This window comes from Schistocerca gregaria, chromosome 7, assembly GCF_023897955.1.
Source record: "Schistocerca gregaria isolate iqSchGreg1 chromosome 7, iqSchGreg1.2, whole genome shotgun sequence".
In the NCBI taxonomy this organism is placed as follows: Eukaryota; Metazoa; Arthropoda; class Insecta; order Orthoptera; family Acrididae; genus Schistocerca; species Schistocerca gregaria.
In genome coordinates, this window is record NC_064926.1 from 305,484,194 (window position 1) to 305,506,555 (window position 22,362).

Here is a 22,362-nt window from a genome sequence, read left to right on the forward strand (position 1 = left end):
AAAGGATGTTGCGGTTTACACAATCGAATGCCTTTGACAAATCACAGAAAATACCTGCTGCTTGTAACTTGTTATTTAATGAATTAAGTACATTTTCACTGTAGGTGTAAATGGCCTTTTCAATATCAGAGTAGTAAATCGCGGACCGGTGCAACCATAAAACGATAGGAAGTGCTACCAAACGGGGTAGTAAGTTGTATTTACAGCGTTACAGCCACAAGAGGTGCCATTCCGTTTAGTTGTCATGTTTGGAAATTGCCTTATGAAGAGACTCTGGGAAGTTGTAGCGTGGAAGCGGCGTGGGAACGGTCACTATCCAGGCGCTGTTTCCCACAAAAGAAAATGTTTGCTAAGTTCGAATTGATGCTGCGTCTAATTCTTGGATTCTCTTTCATAGGACTATTTTAGTTATTAATACGCTGTGATCCAACATATTTTGTTCTTGTTTTGTAAATAAAACTGCCTTTTCCTAGGCGCTACAGTCTGTAACCACGAGACCGCTGCGGTCGCAGATTCGAATCCTGCCTCGGGCATGCATGTGTGTGATGTCCTTAGGTTAGTTAGGTTTAAGTAGTTCTAAGTTCTAGGGGACTGATGACCTCAGAAGTTAAGTCGCATAGTGCTCAGAGCCCTTTGAACAATTTTTTGCCTTTTCCTGCTGCTAGTTACTTTATTTATCCCAAACGCGTTTCGCGTTCTCCTGTTCTAAGGCATCATCAGTGGGATCTATAACGATAGAGTTTTGTTAGTTTTAGATTATTTAACAGTTCACTTCGCGACTTTTTGTAAAAAAAAAAGTAGTTACTTACGATCTGCTGAACCGCGTTTCCTCACATGTGGTCTGGAGATCGGACTACCACTTTCATCATTGTCATATAATCACATTTTTGTGTTCTGGCCTTCCACACACTGTTCACCGTGTTTCTCACTCTTTCTTGTGGTGTACTATTGTTCTTTTGTCACTCGATACAACTATTTCATCCTACAGTGTTTTCCACAACGTAAATACTGCGAATCCATTACGTGTTTCATCTTCTGTGGTATGTTTACCTATTTGTTGCTAACTTAACGAAGTATATGTTCGAGATTAACTTCTATTTATGATGTTTATACCGTGTGTGTGTATGAGTGAGAGAGAGAGAGGGGGGGATAGAGCCGGTTGTTTTATCTATTAGTGTAGGTACACACTTCGTTATTCAATACATGTCAATCAGTTCATTATTTACACCAACTAATTCATTATTTACACTAACTAATAATAGAATAACGTTCGCAAAATGTATTAATATAATAAGACTGTCCAATATAATAATAACAGAACCCAACATCTTTACACTCACTCATCCATGAATCCCTCCACAGAATATTGAAACGAAAAGTCAAATCAGCTGTCACCAAAGTTTTCAACCACTCGCTAACAGCTTGTACATCCCCCCCCCCCCAAAAAAAAACACACACACACACACACACACACACACACACACACACACACGGTACAAACATCATAAATAGAAGTTAGTCTCGAACATATACTTCGTTAGGTTGGCAACAAATAGGTAAACATACCAAAGAAGATTAAACACGTAATGGATTCGCAGTATTTACGTTGTGAAAAACGGTGTACGACGAAATAGTTGTATCGAGTGAGGAAACACATATTAGCAAATCGTAAGTAATTACCTTTTTTTACAAAAAATCGCGAAGTGAAATGTTTAATATTGTAAAAGTAACAAAACTCTATCGTTATAGATCGCACTGATGATGCCTTAGAACACGAGACCTCGAAACGCATATGGGATACATAAGGTAACTAACAGCCGGTAAAAGCAGTTATATTTACAAAACAAATATTTGTATGTTTGTTGCGGATGACGGCCACACAAACAAACTTGTTATATTTTGCTCTGTTTTAGTCTGACGAATTTCAGAGCTACAGCTCCATTCAAAGCACTCCACTGACTCTTTTGGTTGTATTAATATGTTGTGTTGTATTGGTTCGCAATGATAATGACCCTTTTCACCTGACTAGATATCAGTCTGTTATTTACAGTTGTCCTACCCATGGAAATTAAATGTTTGAACTATTATGTTCTTTTACTTTTTTATATTTTATGCAACACAATAACATGAGCAATTCACAATGCCGTAACCTGTTTCGACCAGCCAATGGTGATCCTCAGACTGTAAGTGGATAACAAGAGGACGCAAAAACTCTGTGAAGACTGCCCAGATATTCTTTTTCTTTTTATCGTTTCGTACGCACTTGGAAGATTTGATTCGTTCTATAATTTTTCTTTGTTTCAAATGGCTCTGAGCACTATGGGACTTAACTTCTAACGTCATCAGTCCCCTAGAACCTAGAACTACTTAAACCTAACTAATCTAAGGACAGCACACACGACCGTGCCCGAGGCAGGATTCGAACCTGCGACCGTAGCGGTCGCGCGGTTCCAAACTGTAGCGCCTAGAACCGCTCGGCCACTCCGGCTGGCTAATAATTCTTTGTCTTCTCTTTTGGGTCAAGTAGTTGAGCAGAGCGAATACAAGACTCCCCAAAAATTACACAACGGATTTTTATCCGAATTTTCATAGCAAAAGTAAGAGTGCTAAGTGAAAAAATGGGGTGTCAAATTGACCAGAGTGGGATCGGACTGTTATTTGACGATGATTATAGCGTGGACGATGATCGACCATCTCAGATGCTGAACAAGTTATTAGGATTCCACTTCTAATAACATTAGAAACGGTGTCATTCGCTCTTTCATTTCGAAAAAAAAACGTAAAATCACAGCTTAAATTGAAACTTCTCTGATTTTACTTCATCTACACTACTGACCCTTAAAATTCCTACACCTAGAAGAAATGCAGAAATAAACGTGTATTCATTGAACAAATATATTATACTAGAACTGACATGTAATTACATTTTCACGCAATTTGGGTGCATAGATCCTGAGAAGTCAGTACCCAGAACAACCACCACTGGCCGTAATAACGGCTTTGATACACATGGGAACTGATCGAACAGAGCTTGGACGGCGTGTACAGGTACAGCTGCCCATGCAGGTTCAACACGATACCACAGTTCATCTCGAATAGTGATTGGTGTATTGTGACGAGCCCGTTGCTCAGCCACCACTGACCAGACGGTTTCAATTGGTGAGAGATCTGAAAAATGTACTGGCCAGGACAGCAGTCGAACATTTTCTGTATCCAGAAATACCCGTACAGGACCTGAAATATGCGGTCGTGCATTATCCTACTGAAATGTAGGGTTTCGCAGAGATAGAATGTAGGGTAGAGCCACGGGTCGTAACAGATCTGAAATGTAACGTCCACTGTTTAAACTGCCGTCACTGCGAACAAGAGGTGACCGAGACGTATAACCAATGGCACCCCATACCATCACGCCGGGTGATACGCCAGTATGGCGATGACGAATACGCGCTTCCAATGTGCGTTCACCGCGATGTCTCCAAACACGGATGCGACCATCATGATGCTGTAAACAGAACCTGGATTCATCCGAAAAAAAGACGTTATGCCATTCGTGCACTCAGGTTTGTCGTTGAGTACACCATCGCAGGCGCACCTGTCTGTGATGCAGCGTCAAGGGTAACCTCAGTCACGGTCTCCGAGCTGATAGTCCATAGTGCTGCAAACGTCGTCGAACTGTTCGTGCAGATGTTTGTTGTCTTGCAAACGTCCCCATCTGTTGACTCAGGGATCGAGACGTGGCTGCACGATCCGTTACAGCCATGCGGATATGATGCCTGCCATCTCGACTGCTAGTGATACGAGGCCGTTGGGATCCAGCACGGCGTTCAGTATTACCCTCTGGAACCCACCGATTCCATATTGTGCTAACAATCATTGGATCTCGGCCAACGCGAGCAGCAATGTCGTGATACGATAAACCGCAATCGCGATAGGCTGCAATCCGACCTTTATCAAAGTCGGAAACGTGATGGTACACATTTGTCCTCCTTACACGAGGCACCACAACAACGTTTCACCAGGCAACGCCGGTCAACTGCTGTTTGTCTATGAGAAATCGGTTGGAAACTCTTCTCATGTCAGCACGTTGTAGGTGTCGCCACCGCCGCCAACCTTGTGTGAATACTCTGAAAAGCTAAGCATTTGTATATCATAGCATACTCCTGTCGGTTAAATTTCGCATCTGTAGCACGTTGTCTTCGTGATGTAGCAATTTTAATGGTCAGTACTGTATATACTCTATAACAGAATAGAACAGAATACCGATGAGTGTTTAGATATACTACATTTCATGCTTTCGGAACAAAATTTGAAAAAAAAAACTCAGAAAATAAACGGTCAGATATTTCATGAAGTGACTTGCGTTAAAATTAGAAATAGTGTAGAATAGTGAAAGATCTACGCACCTTTGAATGATGCTCGAAAGCATTTACAGGAAATAAGGTGACAATTGACTTCATATAGCAATAATATTTCAAGCCTGCACAACAGAAAATTTCACGGTCTACGTAAGGCACCAGACAGATATCCTATCGTACTCTTTAAAATTCCAAGTTAAACACTGAAGTTTAAATTCCCCATCCGGAACTCATTTAGCTTTCATGATTTTGAGCAGCATTCGAAGTGGTGTCAAATGTATTTCTAATTTATTTTATTCCTTAGTTTTAGACAAATCCTTCCGCAAAATATTTGACCCTTTTTTCTTCAAATTTTGAGATTACGTACCTCACTCAGTAAAAACAGAACCCTTACACGACCACTGTCTGCCTGGCTGACAATTAAGATCCCTTTTTCTCAGGAACGGCTAAAGATGTCAAGTTTATTTCTTTGCATCTATTGGTTGCCTGAGGGTGACTATTGAGCGAATCCCGTTACAACGTTGTCAATGGTCATCTGATAGTAACACTAAAAATAAAAGAACGTTAACAAATAGTTCGTCAGAAGCTGTCCGTGATTGTAACTTATAGGTTATGAATATTTTTGCTAGTAATACGCCTTCATTGTCGCAATAAATATTTTTCTGGTTTTGTAAAACCCGTTTCGTGGTTACAACTCCATTTTGAAGACGTACAAAGACTTTTTTGGACGTTTTAATATTAGAATACTCGTTCGACCAAACTGAAATAAATTTGTCGCTGTTTCCCTTCGTCTCCTGTTAGAGTTGGATAGTTCCTCCAACAAGGCCACTTGCGATCCACTACATGATCCTTACCCGACTGAAATGGTGTTTCGTCCGACTTACACGTTGATCAGACATTTAAATCTTAACCTTGCTCATCGGAACTACAACGTATGAAAGGTTAGTTCACTTTATTACATTGCCTAACTTATTACATTACCTAACTTGATACAATTCATTATCGTAAGCATCTGTCTAATATTTACAACTGTCTTGGAACAGTAAGCCATCGCATGCTGAACACAATTACAAACTCTTCTCTTGAAGCACATGTCCAATTTTTTTTTAAAAAAAAAGAAAGAGAGAAATTTCCATGTGTGACTTGAATAGCGCTGGTGTTGTAAGTAGATGAAGCTGACTGCTTCATCGAAGGTCACGAACTGAGGCAGAGCGTGAGTCCATGCTCGTCTCAGTAGACGGCGCCATTCAAATGACTGAGAGGCTATGTCTTCAGGAGCGCCTTCCATTGGGCATTGCGGATTGCAGCGAGACTACGCTAATGTCTGTGGTATCGATGCGCATTACCGATTCTGGTGTGGCACTGCGATCTTTGCACGACATCACAATTACGATGACCTGTTTGTTGGAGGGTAATGTTAAGATCCGCGGTAACTTTTATTTCGTAGGTGAAAAGTGGGATAAGTCAAAGGATTTCACACGGACACTTATCTCATTCCATCGCCAGTTCTCATAACTTGGCACTAGAATCATACTAAATAATACTTATAGAAGAAAAGCTGCGATGTCAGCAAAGAAAGGGAAAAACTAGCTGACTTGGCGTGAGGACCTGCCCCTCGGGATCTACTGGCTAACAGCGACCTAGGTATTTTTTGTGCGCAGTGTGTACATCATGACTTGTTGGAACGCGCTGTAATCCATTTTCAAGTGGAGACGTAAAATATACCTTATCTAAGTATTGTAACGGGACCACTCCTGTATGTTTTCCTTCATTTTTGTGTGCATGACGGTCTTAACTGACGGGGACCCTACTATCAACATAGGCATATGCTCTAATACGCACATGACACTGTGGAGAGGTTTAGGATTACAGAATTCGAATTGACGGCCAGTGTTGTGATCACGTAGTCAGCAACAACGCATTCTCCCACTTTGTAGGATAAATAATGATGACGGTAACCCATCCCACCAACAATATTTTAATGGATTCCTCTGGTTCAAACGTAAATGCACTATCGTCCGTTAGGGGCACCGGCTGCTTTACCGGGAACAGTATGCAAACGTTGTAAAGAAATAATATTCTTTAGGGAAGAGAAACTACCAGAAGGAAGTAACATGCAAGTGGTGCCTCAATACGTGATGGAGAAAGAGATCTATAACATGAAATCTGCATCTGCATCTGTGCGCTCAATATGTGGCAAAGGATGCAAAGAGGTAGCCCGCCGACCCCTTACCCAATCAGACTTATTTTCTGTTTAAATCACGTTTGGTGTACGGGAAGAAAGATCGTCGCTACCACGCTCTACTAAGCCTGAACTTAGTAGATTTGCCCAGATGGCCATTTTGCGATATTTAGGGAGGCTCGATTTGGCACGTGGCCTCAAGGAATTCTATCAGACTTTCTGCATAATGCAGTATACGGGTCTAGACTTATTAAACTGTGCAATACCTGCTGGGAAACTAGGCAAGTTCCAGAAGACTGGAGGCGTGGTATGATAGTAAAACTACCGAAGACCGAAGAACGGAAATCTAACCAAATGCACAAATTAGAGATACATCAAGTTTCTCTCGATGCCAGAAAATCTATTTTGCCTCATGTTTCTAAAAAGGATACAAGAAGCAGCCGATTGTCCGCTACGAGAAGCACTAGCTGGCTTTAGAAGTGGGAGATCCCGCTCCGAACAAATATCTGTTCTGCGGAATGTCATTAAGCAAGGCATGGAATTCAATTGTCCATTGTAACTAAACCTAGTTGATTTTTAAAAAAGATTTTGACAGTACACACAGAAAATCATTGTGGAATATTATAAGTCTATATGGAATTCCTGGCTGTCTCTCTGTGATCTTTTCAGAAACCCGTACCAAGTCTCGAGGTGCTGTATAAAACAGAAGATGGGAACACTCCTCTTTTCAGCATTCTGACAGGCATTAGGCAAGGGTGCATTTTGTAACCATTTCTACATCTACAGCTGCATCTACATCACTACTCTAAAATCCACACTTATTTGTGGTTTTCTGTATCACTTCCAGACTACTTCTTTGCCTTGCTTTTCGCTTGTTTTATTTCCCTTTGTAGACTGGCGACAATAAAACATTTTCACATACAAAAGGCAAATTTGGTGATTGAAACTTCGTCAACAGATCTCTCCTCAACTCGAAACGCCTTTGTTTTAACGACTGCCACCCTATTTAGCTTATAATATTCGTCACACTTTCTTCCTGTTTCACGATAATATAAACGAGCTGCCTCTCTTTGAACTTTTTCATCTCCTCCGTCACTCCTAGCTGATAAGGATTCGATACCACACAGCAGTACTTTAGCAGAGGACGAAAAAGCCTAGTTTAGGCAGTCTCTTTATAGACTTGTTACATATTGTCAGTGGTTTGCCTGTAAAAATCAGTTCTTTTCATATTGGTCGTAGATAAAATACTGAGAAAAGTTACGGACAACTCCAACATGGACATACGTCACAATGAACAATGCACGTTTACGAATCTGGATTTTGCTGATGACTTGGTTCGTCTGGCAGAAAAACCACAAACTAGTGCCTTTCAAGTCGGATTGGAGAGCCACTTCTGTAGGGCTAAAAACAAATAGTGGTAAGAGAAACTGTCTACGTAAAAAGTGAAGATGTATCTACCGCAACTGTAGTGCAACAGGAGGTCATACAAGGTGTTGATAGATTACTATATCGGGGCAGCGTCATCTGTAATAACAAGGATGTAGATGCAGAGATGAGCAGCAGAACTGAGAATTAGACTTTATAAATATGACCACAAGGCTTCGGCTGTATTCCTTTATAATCCTACCGATAGCCATATACACATGTAAGAGCTGGAAATTCTCAGCAAAAGTCAGCACAATAGCTCAGTGTCTTGCAACACCGATGGCTGAGGCGACTTTTGAAAATCATTTATCACAACCATGTTTAAACCTATAAAATGGTGAGAAGAAATGCTCTACACAGCCTGCAAAAAATCGTTGTTGAAAGGAGACTGAGGCTTGTGGGGATTGCTCTACGCTTGAAATGTGGAGGAATCCCCAAATCAGTACTGTTGTGGAAACCAGCGGATGGATACAGAAGTAGAGGAAGACCTCATAATACCTGGAAACGAAGTTTTGCAGAGGATCTTCAGTGCATGGACGTGAACTAGGAGGGAGCTGAGAACCTGAACCTGGCACCTGACTGAGTGCGCTGATGGACACGTGTTAACCGATATGCTACCTAGCACCAGATGAAGTAATGACTCCACGTTTTTGCAGGCATCATCGCTTTGTTGTGATGTCTCCCACGGCAGTTCGTTCAACATTTCAGTGACACTCTCACTCTGAGCAAACAAACGCCTTACGAACTGCGCAATTCTTCTTTTAATCTCTCTTTTTTTATCTCTACCGTTAAGTCCAGTATTACTAAAGAATTAGTCAAACGAGAGTTTTGGCAGATAACAACTTCAAGCGTGAATTATGCTTCGTTAGCAATGTTTCAATAAATCGGACTCTTAACAGTTGTTTGTGCCTCTGATTAATTTATATGGTCGTTTCAGTTATTGATCTCCGATTACGAAATCAAACTATTTCGGATCTTGTCGACTATTTATTAGCATTAAATTACATTTCTTTGTGTCAAGGATTAGCTGCCAATCTTTGCACCAAATCTTGAATCAACTACTGATCTTCCTGGAGTTAGTAACAATTAGCGGGAAAGGAACCGTTTCGCTTAGTCTTTTTTTTCCCTACCGCACGTAAACAGAAATCAATATCAATACATACACAGTCAGACAAGAAACAAATGAAAGCAAAAACTCGGAAAGTTGGCAACACTTGCAAAAACACATGACTCTCTAGGCACAGAATATGGCATTAAAGTGTTGTGTTACGAAACTGCAGTTACAAAACGAAAAATTGAAGGCTTTCAACCACTTTTCTGCGTGAGGGAAAGTTGAATGGTTTTCAAATAATAAATTATAAGCTGCTCTGTAAGTACCTTTTCACTTTCTTATAAAAAAAAACTTCGAAGTAACTGTTTTGAATCTGTAACCAATACATTATAACAAACAATCGTGTAATATCAAAGGACACCCACTGAAGATGCCTTATTAAAAAGACGAAACGCATCTAGGTGCACAAATAAAGTAAACTATTAATGTGCAGCAAGGAAGCGACGTATCTTTTGTAAACTTCTGCAGTTTATATACGGATACTACGAAAATTGGCCACCACAAGAAATCTAAAATTTTATTTAATCCCATCCTTGACATTTCCATGCCTCCTTGAAAAACGCAATCCCAAAGTGGTTCAAAATGGCTCTAAGCAGTATGAGACTTAATATCTGAGGTCATCAGTCCTCTAGACTTAGAACTACTTAAACCTAGCTAATCTAAGGACATCATACACATCTACGCCCGTGGCAGGATTCGAACCTGTGACCGTAGCAGAAGCGCGGTTCCGGACTGAAGCGCCGTATCCCAAAGTGGGAACAATTCCTTGTCGCTGAATGAAGAGAGTCGGTTAGAATGGTTTCATATGATATCGTAATTGATAGCTATCAGAAGATTCTACCATTTCTCTGCTATCAAATACACGTAAACACGTCGTAAGTGCTGGGCAGCGTAACGGCAGCCTTTCTGGACTACATTATATGCTTCCGTAGGCCGTGTTCCTTCTACATCTCTATCTACATATTTCCTCCAGAAGCCACAGTACACTGCGTATCGGCGAGTACATGGTATCAATATTAGCTAATTTATGTTCTGCTCCAGTTGCACATTGCGCGATGGAAAAAAATGTCTGAACGCCTCTGTGCGCTCGCTTATTTCCCGTATACTATTCTCGTGATCTCTGCGTGAGATATACCGAGTGATCAAAAAGTCAGTATAAATTTGAAAACTTAATAAGCCACGGAATAATGTAGATAGAGAGGCAAAAATTGACACAGGTGCTTGGAATGACATGGGGTTTTATTAGAAGAAAAAAGAAAGACAAAATATTGCTAGACGCGTGAAAGATCTCTTGCGCGCGTCATTTGGTGATGATCGTGTGGTCAGCCGCCACTTCAGTCATGCTTGGCCTCCCAGGTCCCCAGACCTCAGTCCATGCGATTGTTGGCTTTGGCGTTACCTGAAGTCGCAAGTGTACCGTGATCGACCGACCTCTCTAGGGATGCTGAAAGACAACATCCGACGCCAGTGCCTCACCATAACTCCAGACGTGCTTTACAGTGCTGTTCACAACATTATTCCTCGACTACAGCTATTGCTGAGGAATGATGGTGGACAAATTCAGCATTTCTTGTAAAGAACATCATCTTTGCTTCGTCTTACTTTGTTATGCTAATTGTTGCTATTCTGATGAGATGAAGCGCCATCTGTCGGACATTTTTTGAACGTTTGTATTCTTTTCGTTCTAATAAAACCCCATGTAATTCCAAACATGTGTGTCAATTTCTACCTCTCTATCTACATTATTCCGTGATTTATTGTTTTCAAATTTATACTGACTTTTTGATCACCCGGTACATCAGGTGGCAGCAGAATGTCGAAACATCTTCGTTAAATTCACGTTCTTAAAATCTACACAACCGTATTTCTCGAGGAAGGAGCCTTCTTTCTTCGAAAGATTCCCATTTAAATTACTCGAGCATCTGCAGTATACTTTTGTGTGGTGTACACGGAATTATCTGAGTACGTTCGACAGTTGTTGCGATGCCTACTTCATGAGGACTTGAAAATCTGGAAAAGTACTCTGGAAACCATCATTTCCTTAAGATGGTACAAACTGATAAAGGGAAATGACATGTATTCGACAAGAATTTCATACTGTATGCTCAGATTATGTATACAGATGTGATGACGAAAGACATTAGGTTTATCATCGTTGCACGGTCGTAAGGCAAGCAACTACGTCGCATAAAGCAGCTGTGAGTGTGGCAGGAAGCAGATTTCCAGCGAAGAAGTGCTTTTTCCGCTGCTCTCGGCCAACGGATATTGCGTCAAGTCCGGCGGCAGTTACAGCAATATAGTGACGTCACAGCAGGCAGCGCGCAGTCCCGCTTCGCGATGGCTCGGCGCAGACTGTTTCCCGGAACTGCAGACCCTCTGCCCCTTATCGGTTTCCCACACGACGCTCGAGGCGTTCATCAACACCAGCTTCGCATTACATTTCCGATAACTCTTAAGAGTTTCAGAATGAAAGTGTGAACCAGAACAGCACGACATATTCCGACAGCCGTTCAGGCCCATAGGACGCTTCGTCTTACGTAAAAATGTACTACTCCAGAGGTCCCCAGAGTGTTCTGGATCTACAACTGCCTTTGACCTGTTGGCAAGTCATCATACCTTCTCCCTCACCATCATAAATTTAATTAATTTCTTCCTATATGTGCAGGTTAGTCTTTATAAACCAAAATCCGCAGTTATCCGATTAAACTGAATTTTTTGTGGGCGTTTGAAACAAGCGCAATATTATACTTCCATACGAAATAAATTTAGGACCATGACTCAAAAGTGGTGAACGGATTATGAATATGAAAATATAGAGTTTCAAAACAAATTAATATTCAAGCAGAACATTAATTACGAATTTTGTGTTTACATGTGATGCTTTATATATATTTATTTATTTAACCTGATTTGGTTAGGGTCACCAGGCGCTCTCTTACATCAGTCCAGGGTTTCACACGTGCTGCGTCTTTTATATCATAGTTAACCAATAATAAGAATTTTAGTATGACAAGTACTATTAAAATGATTTGACTATCTGAAGTGGCAATGTGAATAAATTATGCCGGTTATCAACTAAGAAAGTTGATACTGGCATAGCTTGTAATACTCCGCCTGAAGCCACTAATAGTGATAATAATATTAACACCAACAATAATAATAATAATAACAAAAATGACACAATTGCGAAATTAGTAACAATAATGATAGTGGCACATATAAGAAGAATTGATAGGGCAACAAAGTAGATGTATTCTGATACTGCGAGTTCTGGGAAAATGAAATTTAAGGAGACTATCTCGGCTAAGAATACTGGGAAATAAGGAAGGTCAGGTTGCAAAGAGGGCTGTACTAGACCAACGAGTGCGTAAAGGGACAATGGTAATCTTATTGTTGCTTTAGTAAGTATTTCAGTACCTGCCTTCTGAAGATGGAGATTTTATTTAGTTATGTAATATAGTGAGTCAGGTTGTTCCAGAGTCAGGTTACTGGTACTGAGAAGGATTCGAGAAGGTGACTGAACGATGGAGTGAGACAGAAAGCATTTTGCTGTGATGGGAACGGGTGTTTCTTCATTGTTGTTCAGACAAGAGTGTCAAGGTCAAGGAGAGACACGAGGGCAGCGTTCATTGACAAGACAGAGGGTATGGAAATCTCTGCACTTGTCTGCACCCAGCCAGGACAGCTGTGTGTACAATGCTGAAATATGACCAAATGGTCGAGTATCACAGATTTGACGAACACAGGCAGTCATAAACAGATACAAGTGCCATGAGCTTTCCTGAGAAAGGCCTTGCAGGAGCACATCGCTGTAATCAATAGTTTGGAAATGTAAGTGTTTTTACAAGTTACCTTTCCAGGTCAGGACAGAGGCTCTTTTTATATTTTTGAGGGGCATGGAGAGATTTTTAAGCCTTCTTACACATTATGGTTACGTGTTCATTCTAATTTAGATTTTCATCTGTTATAACTCTTAAACTTTTTTCGATGTAGAAAAGTCGATATTTGTCCCACTTACGGTTAAAGCTGGTAGGGACTCCCGCTTTTTCGGGCTAATGAGCCTAGAATGACTGACTAGTACCGCTTGGATTTTGGATGAGCTGAGCTTTGAACTTCTATCCTGGGACAATTTGATAAATGCACATTGATCAGTATTGGGGTTCTCGTTAGTTTTCTTTAGGTTTGTACGTTTTATACTTACATACAACTGGTGTTTTTCAGCGTGCATGTGGTATTTGCAGTAGAAAAAGATTGTTAACACATCATTTATGTACAATGAAAAGAATTTAGGGCTTAATACCAGTTTCCTGTGGTCTTTTTGCATAGATTTATGTACTCACTAGGAACGGATTTACATTTACCTAACTATTAGTACCTTGGACATCTACATCTACATCCATACTCCGCAAGCCACCTGACGGTGTGTGGCGGAGGGTACTCTGAGTACCTCTATCGGTTCTCCCTTCAATTCCAGTCTCGTATTGTTCGTGGAAAGAAAGATTGTCGGTGTGCCTCTGTGTGGGCTCTAGTCTATTTTATTAAAATGAAATTGCCTTAAGTAGGTGCCACGACATACGCCCCATTTTAATTCTGCCCTCCCAGTGCTAATAAACAGCCTGTTCTCTGATCAAAACAAAAGCTTGGCGTAACAGATAACGAGCGGCGAAAGATGACTCTTTGATTCTATAACTGACAAACATTAAAAGCGGCAGCTGAAGTGTGAAACAAAACACCGTATCTCGTCTAGGTTCAATTTTAAATATACTGATAACAATTTTAACATATATCAATCTGTGAAACTGTTATTTTACTTTAGTTTTGTGTCGCCACTTGTTTTTTTTTTTTTTTCACGCCTCCAACTGAAACAAATTAAGCACGTTTGTTAATCGTGGTGATTGACCTAGTAGATAGTGTCGGAAGTTCCATGCGACTTTTCGCGGATGATGCTGTAGTATACAGAGAAGTTGCAGCGTTAGAAAATTGTAGCGAAATGCAGGAAGATCTGCAGCGGATAGACACTTGGTGCAGGGAGTGGCAACTGACCCTTAACATAGACAAATGTAATGTATTGCGAATACATAGAAAGAAGGATCCTTTATTGTATGGTTATATGATAGCGGAACAAACACTGGTAGCAGTTACTTCTGTAAAATATCTGGGAGTATGCGTGTGGAACGACTTGAAGTGGAATGATCATATAAAATTAATTGTTGGTAAGGCGGGTACCAGGTTGAGATTCATTGGAAGAGTCCTTAGAAAATGTAGTCCATCAACAAAGGAGGTGGCTTACAAAACACTCGTTCGACCTATACTTGAGTATTGCTCATCAGTGTGGGATCCGTACTAGATCGGGTTGACGGAGGAGATAGAGAAGATCCAAAGAAGAGCGGCGCGTTTCGTCACAGGGTTATTTGGTAACCGTGATAGCGTTACGGAGATGTTTAACAAACTCAAGTGGCAGACTCTGCAAGAGAGGCGCTCTGCATTGCGGTGCAGCTTGCTCGCCAGGTTTGAAGAGGGTGCGTTTCTGGATGAGGTATCGAATATATTGCTTCCCCCTAATTATACCTCCCGAGGAGATCACGAATGTAAAATTAGAGAGACTCGAGCGCGCACGAAGGCTTTCAGACAGTCGTTCTTCCCGCGAACCATATGCGACTGGAACAGGAAAGGGAGGTAATGACAGTAGCACGTAAAGTGCCCTCCGCCACACACCGTTGGGTGGCTTGCGGAGTATAAATGTAGATGTAGATGTAAAGCCGATACGTGATTGTGAAACGCATATATCATTACGTTGCCTTTGGAATAATTGTGTTTCAGATATGTCATAAGTTATCCAGTAAGATGTATGAATTAAGTGAACTCTCGCAAATTCAAAGAAAGATGAAAAGCAGTAATTGAAGTGTAGGTGTACAATAAACGAAGTGTGGCGTTAGAAAGCCGACAACAACTGGGGAGACCATGTGTTGGGAGTCTGCGCCTGTAACGTAGGCTTCCCCTCGAGCAACGTGGCACCATTGGCTCACTGTCGTATAGGCGCCGAAAACGACTGTTTGTAAGTCGCAGATAACATGGCACAGCCCCCCCCCCTCTCCGCGAAAAATCCAGATATAGCTTGAGTGAATTGTTAGTAACTTTTCTTAGTGCGATTTTTTTTCTCGTTCGAAGTATCTGGATCTGTGATGTAGTGAACCTGGATCAAGTGACAAGAGATAGAAAACGTTTAATCTCATCGCGTTAGTAACGTGCTGCGAGAGCAGTATGTGTAAGGGGCGATAAATAATTTCCCGTTTGTGTTCGTTGCCGCAGCGTATATGCAACACAGTGTGACTCCATTGCCTGTATATAAAAGGAGCGACATGTAAGCAAGGGATTAGTGTGGTATCTGCAAATGTCGCAACGCAGAAGTGGGAGACACATGAGCATCCGGCCTCTACTCCTGATTTTTCCCGATGCGCTTATCGCGCCTTCGGTTCCTTAAAAATGTCCCGAAGGGACGACGATTCATGACGAACGATGGTGTGCAGCAGCCAATCACGGGCTTCTGCACGAAGAAGGACATGGTGTTTTATCAAACGGATATCTTCAACTTGATGCGTCGGTGGAATGATTGCCTCAATGGTCACGGCGATTTTGCCTGGCTGGAACACCGATTCTCAACTGCACGGTCTTCGAACGGAAACTTTTGACTTTTTGACTGTCCCTTATATATCTCTCCAAAAGATGTTTAAACTACAGTATACATTTGTATCTCGCAACGTCCTTATGGAACACATGTAAAATCGGCGGACGAATAATACCATATGGAGTTATCGTAGAAACATGAAGATACTCTTAAACAGAAAGGTCCAATACATGTTGATCAAATCGTATAAGACTTTTGGGGATATACCTCTGAATCCATACGAAGAAGAAACGACGTATTAATTTCAGAGGAGGCCGAAACCAGATTTGGATTTTTTGGTAGACTTATTTTAGGGTCCCAGTCAAATCGGACTAAACGAATAAATTGAAGGAATTTAATAATGGTCACCGATATGCAAATATCCTTTGAATCGTAACATAGAATTGACGTCACGTTTAGAGAATATGGAACGATGAGTAGCAAGGCGAATATATTCTGACTATATACTCCTTTGTAAATAAAACAAGGTTCTCTGGCGCTAGCATGAATGTGCTACTGAACAATATTCTTGCTGATGACCTCGCCGTTGAGCGCCCATAAGATCCAAATTAATCGTTCTACAAAAAGTAAAACGAACGGAATTTAGTCATAAATCGTAACTTTTATTTCAGCACACTATGCATTTCGAGTCGTGGGGGCCCATGTTCAGTTGCTTGATCAGTTTACACAATTTTCTGAAAACAGGTTTCTCTGGGGATAGCATCAACCCGTTACTGAAGAACAATCCATCTTCAAAAAATGAAACAAACGGCATTTAGTCACAAATAGTGATTCTTTGTTCAGAACACTCTGTATTTCGAACCGTGACGAATTATTTCCAGTTTCTTGACCAGTTTGTATAATTTCCTGGAAACAATTCACTACTGGTCCTGTTAAGAGCACATACGTACATTACAAGGTAATTTACTGTGTTCCTGAGCAGCTACAATTTCTAATTGCGCGCTGTTTCAAATTCTGCGATGTACAGTAAATAGTAATATTTTGATGTGTCGTCTAAGATTGTACAGTAGGTACTGTGGGTACAAAACCCCTCATCGTTTACCATTTTCAATTGTCTGCCATTAGTTCGCCACACTGCCATCAGCAATGATCGGACAGAAGTATTATACAGCCGTGAGCTCTTAAACCAAACAAACTTACTAAGCAACGCGCAGCAACGATTTCACTGCTGCCGGCGGAGGCTCCTTTGGGACACAATACATTACGCAGGTGGTGCAAAATCGATTTGTTCCCTGGGTATTACCCTAGTCGCAACAATAATTTCATATATTTCAGTTCTCATTAAACTACTGCAGTTTTCGTTCGGCTTCTGTGGTGAGCGTACTGTAAGACCTTCAGCACACACACCATCAGATTGTTTGACTTTTTGCTCTAACGAAGTAGGCGAGAGTCAGCAATACGTCTCGTGGTCTTATCGTGACGTGTTTATCTTCTGCCGTTAGGTCAGACGATAGAAATGCCACTTACGCGCTTAGAGTAGCAGATTGGCGGTGACCAACTTTAAACAGAACTGGATTAATTTTCACACATATTTATTAAAATAACAAGCATAAAAATTACTTAACTTGGTTCTGGATGCTATTTACAATTAAAAATCTGAAGTTCCTTTGGTATCGGTACGTTAATCTTATTCTCACATATATCTCTGATACTTGACAAAAGTGTCTATACATTATCTTCATGGCTATTTACAGGAATATGGCAATCTTATTAGGCGCAGACTGAAACTTGACTATAGACTCGTACAGACTGATGCAGACTAATGCAGACTGGTGCGGACAATGGCAGACTGACTAATTGGAGGTCTGTACACTCGTTATAATACCTCGTGCGTTCATGTGTCACTGCGAGAGTGAGATACGTGAGGAGAAAAGGTTCTACGTTAGCAGCAATCTCACTGGCTGCGTTACATATTAATACGTGGAACAGCGGAAGCAGAATTTGGTCCGTCTCTAAAGCAGCGCCATCTCGTAGTGAGAAGACGGGCGAACGCCGCGTCTGCGCTGTTGTGCTTAGCGGGGCGCGCTCTAGTGGGAATGTTTTGTACGCGCTGACTACGCTGAACTATGTGCACAACAATAACGAAGTCCTAACTCAACCTGCTTCCTATCACCTGAAACCCCCCTTAAGAGCTACGATCCGTACTCAGCAAGCGTTCACCGAAGAGTGCCGCTTTCTCTTCCGAGATTACCTAGGTCCCCGTGCAGCGGAAGATACCAGAGGGGTAGCCCTCCATCACCAACCACACACACAAAAGCAGCCTTCGACACAGCCTTCGACTAAGATGGGTAAACCTGTCTATTCAGGTAGTGGAAAACGAAGTTGGTTATCCTGGGCTCTCTTTCGAACGACAAGCAACATCGTCTGCTCCCAGCAGCGTTTCCCACAAAACAAAACCGAAACCCCACATTAAAAAACACATATAATATTCAATAGGCCTTATTTGAGTGATCAGTCTTTCTGGAAGAGTTCATGAATTGAGCTAAAATCAGGTAGTAAAGTGAATAAGTTGTACCGAATTAGACAAGTGTCTTATGAAACGACTTCATAGAGATGTTTCAATGTAAATAAACAGCGCAGTTCGTAGGATGGCTTCTCCGGCCCGAGGTTGCCTGTCTCAAATTGTTCAGTGAAGCATTCTCCATGTCCTGTTACATTTTTGCACGCTCTTAGGTGTACACCCTGTGTGATATTGTAGATCCCTACTGTGCCCACGTTGCAGCAATACAGCACTTGACGCGAGTTCCACTGGCTGTGTCTTGTAGCGGGAGGCTCCAGACGGAGACCGGCGGCAAGTAATGCGGGCACGCAGCGTGCGCCGCCGCCTCTTCGGCGACGACGAGTCGGCCGGCGAGGACGGCGGCGCCGGCGGCATCGGCGACGCCGGGCGGAGGCGGCGCCGCGCGCGCTGGCCCGACGACCCGCTGGCAGTCTACGTGCTGCGGCCAGCCCAGGACGTCGCAGACAAGATGGCCGCCGAGGAGACGGCCGCAGCCACCCGCCGCTGGAACTTCGACTTCGTGAACGAGCGCCCTCTGGAGGGCCAGTGGCAGTGGGAGAAGGTGAGACTGCCTCCCACCCAGCCAGCCGCCTCTGTGCCGGCACTCCCTCCCTGTCTTACGTCGGTTCTACTCGACCGACTTCAACTACTGTACAAACAGTCCTGTCGGAGGAACATCCGCAACTGAGCATTATAGCAGAGGTTCAAAATACCGCTTCAGTTGTAAGGTTCTTTTTGTTTAGGATCCTTTTTACCAGTGGGGGGGATGTCTTAGGGGGTTAGTATAATTACCTATGTAGCTAGCTTGGACCGTGGCGTTACCCGTGGTTAAACAGTCATTTATAAATAGATGTTAATGCCGAAACTCACTATTCACGCATACACACTATCAGAAAAGCCATCGCTTGTTAGATCTTTAAAAGTGCATTATAGGTAAAGTTTATTTGCAAAATCTTTTACATACAGGTGTACGAGGGGAACTCAAAAAGTAAAGGCACATTTGAGAAAAGCTGTACTTATTCTGATGATAGAAAACTGAAACATTTGTTGTTTTTCTACGTAACCTCCCTGGACTTCAATGAAGTTTTCCTGACTTTTTACGAGTTTATTTACTTCATCAGTAAATACGTTTATCGGTTGCATCTGTAACCAATTTTGAACCGCAGCAATGACGACATCATCACTTTCAAATCTTCTTCCCTGTAGTGCTTCCGTTAAGGGTCCAAACATGTGAAAATCTCTTGGAGCCAGGTCTGGACTGTATGGTGGATGTTCCAGCACCTCGAATCTCAACTCCTTTACTGCGTCAGCTGTCCGTTTAGCAGAAGGTGGGCGAGCGTTATCTTGCTGCAGGATGACACCTCTTCACAGTTTTCCACGACGTTTGCATCTGATTGCAGGTTTTAGTTTCGTACGCAACACATCACATCCACCATACAATACAGACCTGGCTCTAAAGCCTTGTTTACGCTGGAGCGACGTCTTACAACATTGTGGCATGCTACGGAAATGTGGCGTGCGTCGTTTGGTTCTGAGTGTTTTGAATTGCTTACCTACTACATAACACTTTTTAAAAATTAATAAGCAAACATATTAATAGTAAGACTGTATTAAAAACTTTCAGTGTTCGGCTCCACAAATTTAAACGCTATGTAAAGTATTACTCCAGTGCGTGGGAAATAAACATCCCAGGTTGGGATGCATAAACTAAAACCAGAGGAGTGGATGGTCTGATGCAGAGGGTGGATGGGGGGGGGGGGGGGGAATCAACCCCCCCCTCTCCCGCCCTGCTAATCGCACACTGTAGAGGAACAAACACTGCTAGCGGTTACTTCTGTAAAATATGTGGGAGTATACGTGCACAATGATCATATAAAATTAATTGTTGGTAAGACGGGTGCCAGATTGAGATTCATTGGGAGAGTCCTTAGAAAATGTAGTCCATCAACAAAGGAGGTGGCTTACAAAACACTCGTTCGACCTATACTTGACTATTGCTCATCAGTGTGGGGTCCGTACCAGGTCGGGTTGACAGAGGAGACAGAGCTGATCCAAAGAAGAGCGGCGCGTTTCGTCACAGGGTTATTTGGTAAGCGTGATAGCGTGTTTAGCAAAGTGGCAGACTCTGCGAGAGAGGCGCTCTGCATTGCGGTATAGCTTGCTGTTCAGGTTTCGAGAAGGTGCGTTTCTGGATGACGTATCGAATATATTGGTTCCCCCTACTTATACCTCCCGAGGAGATCACGAAAGTAAAATTAGAGGGATTCGAGCGCGCACGGAGGCTTTCCGGCAGTTGTTCTTCCCGCGAACCATACGCGACTGGAACAGGAAAGGGAGGTGATGACAGTGGCACGTAAAGTGCTCTCCGCCACACACCGTTGGGTGGCTTGTGGAGTATAAATGTAGATGTGGATGTAGACCCGTTTTTGCCTCTTATATGCACATCATCAGGTGTTACAACTTTGTGCTGTGATCCCGAGCTCCGCAGTGTACGAGTACAGGACAAATCTACATACATTTTGAAGACGAGCATTGCAATATCTAATGCTTCACATACATATTGTGTTGCGTTATGCAGTATTTGATCTGAACATTTGGTTTCACCAAGAGCTAGAGATACACCGCGGCCTGTACTCGTCCACTGCAGAGATCGGGTGTCACAGCACAAAGTTGAAACATCTGATGATGTGCATATAAGAGACGGAAACGGGTCGTGTTCGAAATAAAAAGAACCTTACAACTGAAGCGGTATTTTCAACCGACTTTCTTGCATTGTGACCACCATTTGATCTTGGTTTTAACCCCTTCAGACCCTCTAGCTACGACTGTGTACATTAATTTTTACAGTGTCTTAGCTGCAATAGAAGTACTGTTTTGCAATGAAAGCTGAGGTACTATTAAAATATCAACAAGTCAGTGTAGCAGTGCGCAGCAGCTCGTGACTGTCACAATATACGGATATGTTTCGTTTTCAACATTTCACCGAATAATTCAATATTGTTATTTTTATTTTATATGGTGATTATTGAATGATCATTTTATTATTTATTACAATAGAGAGTATTTCGTAATCAGTAACTTTAATCCATAAAATGAAGCCAAGTGTACGAAGGATGTTTCGATAACGGCTACATATTTTTTTGTATACCGCCTGGAAGGCGGCTCGTGGCTCTGCTGCTGTAAACTGAAGGGTAGGAAGTGAGTAGGAGCAGGAAAAGGTGAAAATCTCTCGGTACTGCTCTTAGAAATGGTTTTACTATATCACAATATTAACTGAATACATAACTTTGCACTGAGGTGCGAAGCCTTAGACACGTCGTAAGTAGTACATAGTCTCAATAGCAAGCCATCACCCTGTGAGGTTGAAGCGATGTTTCCAGGCCGTCTGCTGTTGATGAAATGGCAGAATCTGTAGCGGAGCTCGTAGACCTAAACAGCACCGGCTACAGGGCGATGTCATCGGTGTCTGTCGTAGTGCCAGTTTAAGAACTTTCACCTACGCCGTGGCATCGTAGCTATCGATACCACAATTTTTGTGTAAATCGTGCATCTAAAACTATTAAAAAGTCACGTAAGAGCATTACCATGTAAAGAAAAATTTTCTTCCTGCTGAAAAAATTGAAGTCTAAAAGCGTTAAGGGAGATGACCAACACCTGACCACGATTTTAAGAGAGGTTTAAGGGAGATTTAGTCACAATAAATTTCAACTGCACAACTGCATCGCGGTTTCCTGGAGTGGCTGATACAGACAAATCTGCATATGTTTTCAAGACGAGCATTGTAATATCTAATGCTTCACACACATATTTTGTTCCATTTTGCAGTATGTGATCTGAGCATTTGGTTTCGCCCAAAGCTTGTTGTGTTCTTGAAGCTGTTTAATCACAGAATTATGTTTCCCGTAATTTACATTTGCATTGTTTGCACAGTGTGCATTGAGGTTCTTTACATCTAAATTGCGAAAATTCCGTAAAGATTTCATCAGGCTGTGGACCCCATTACCTGTCCCATCGGCCTGTTTAGTGAAGTCTATACTCCATTTCTTATCACCTTGTCAGGATTAAAATACCTCACAACTAGAGGGAACATATTTCTGTTTTTTG

The 22,362-nt window shown here is 42.0% G+C and overlaps 1 protein-coding gene across 6 annotated transcripts in view; it reads left to right on the plus strand.

Annotated features, from left to right (window-relative positions):
• LOC126281577 (uncharacterized) overlaps positions 1 to 22,362 on the plus strand; it is a 280,344-nt gene that overhangs the window by 243,531 nt on the left and 14,451 nt on the right. For all 6 annotated transcript variants that reach the window (XM_049980654.1, XM_049980657.1, XM_049980656.1 and 3 more), the window contains one exon: positions 18,524 to 18,820. In XM_049980654.1, coding sequence (XP_049836611.1) covers positions 18,524 to 18,820 — 297 coding nt within the window. The remainder of the gene's footprint in view (positions 1 to 18,523; positions 18,821 to 22,362) is intronic.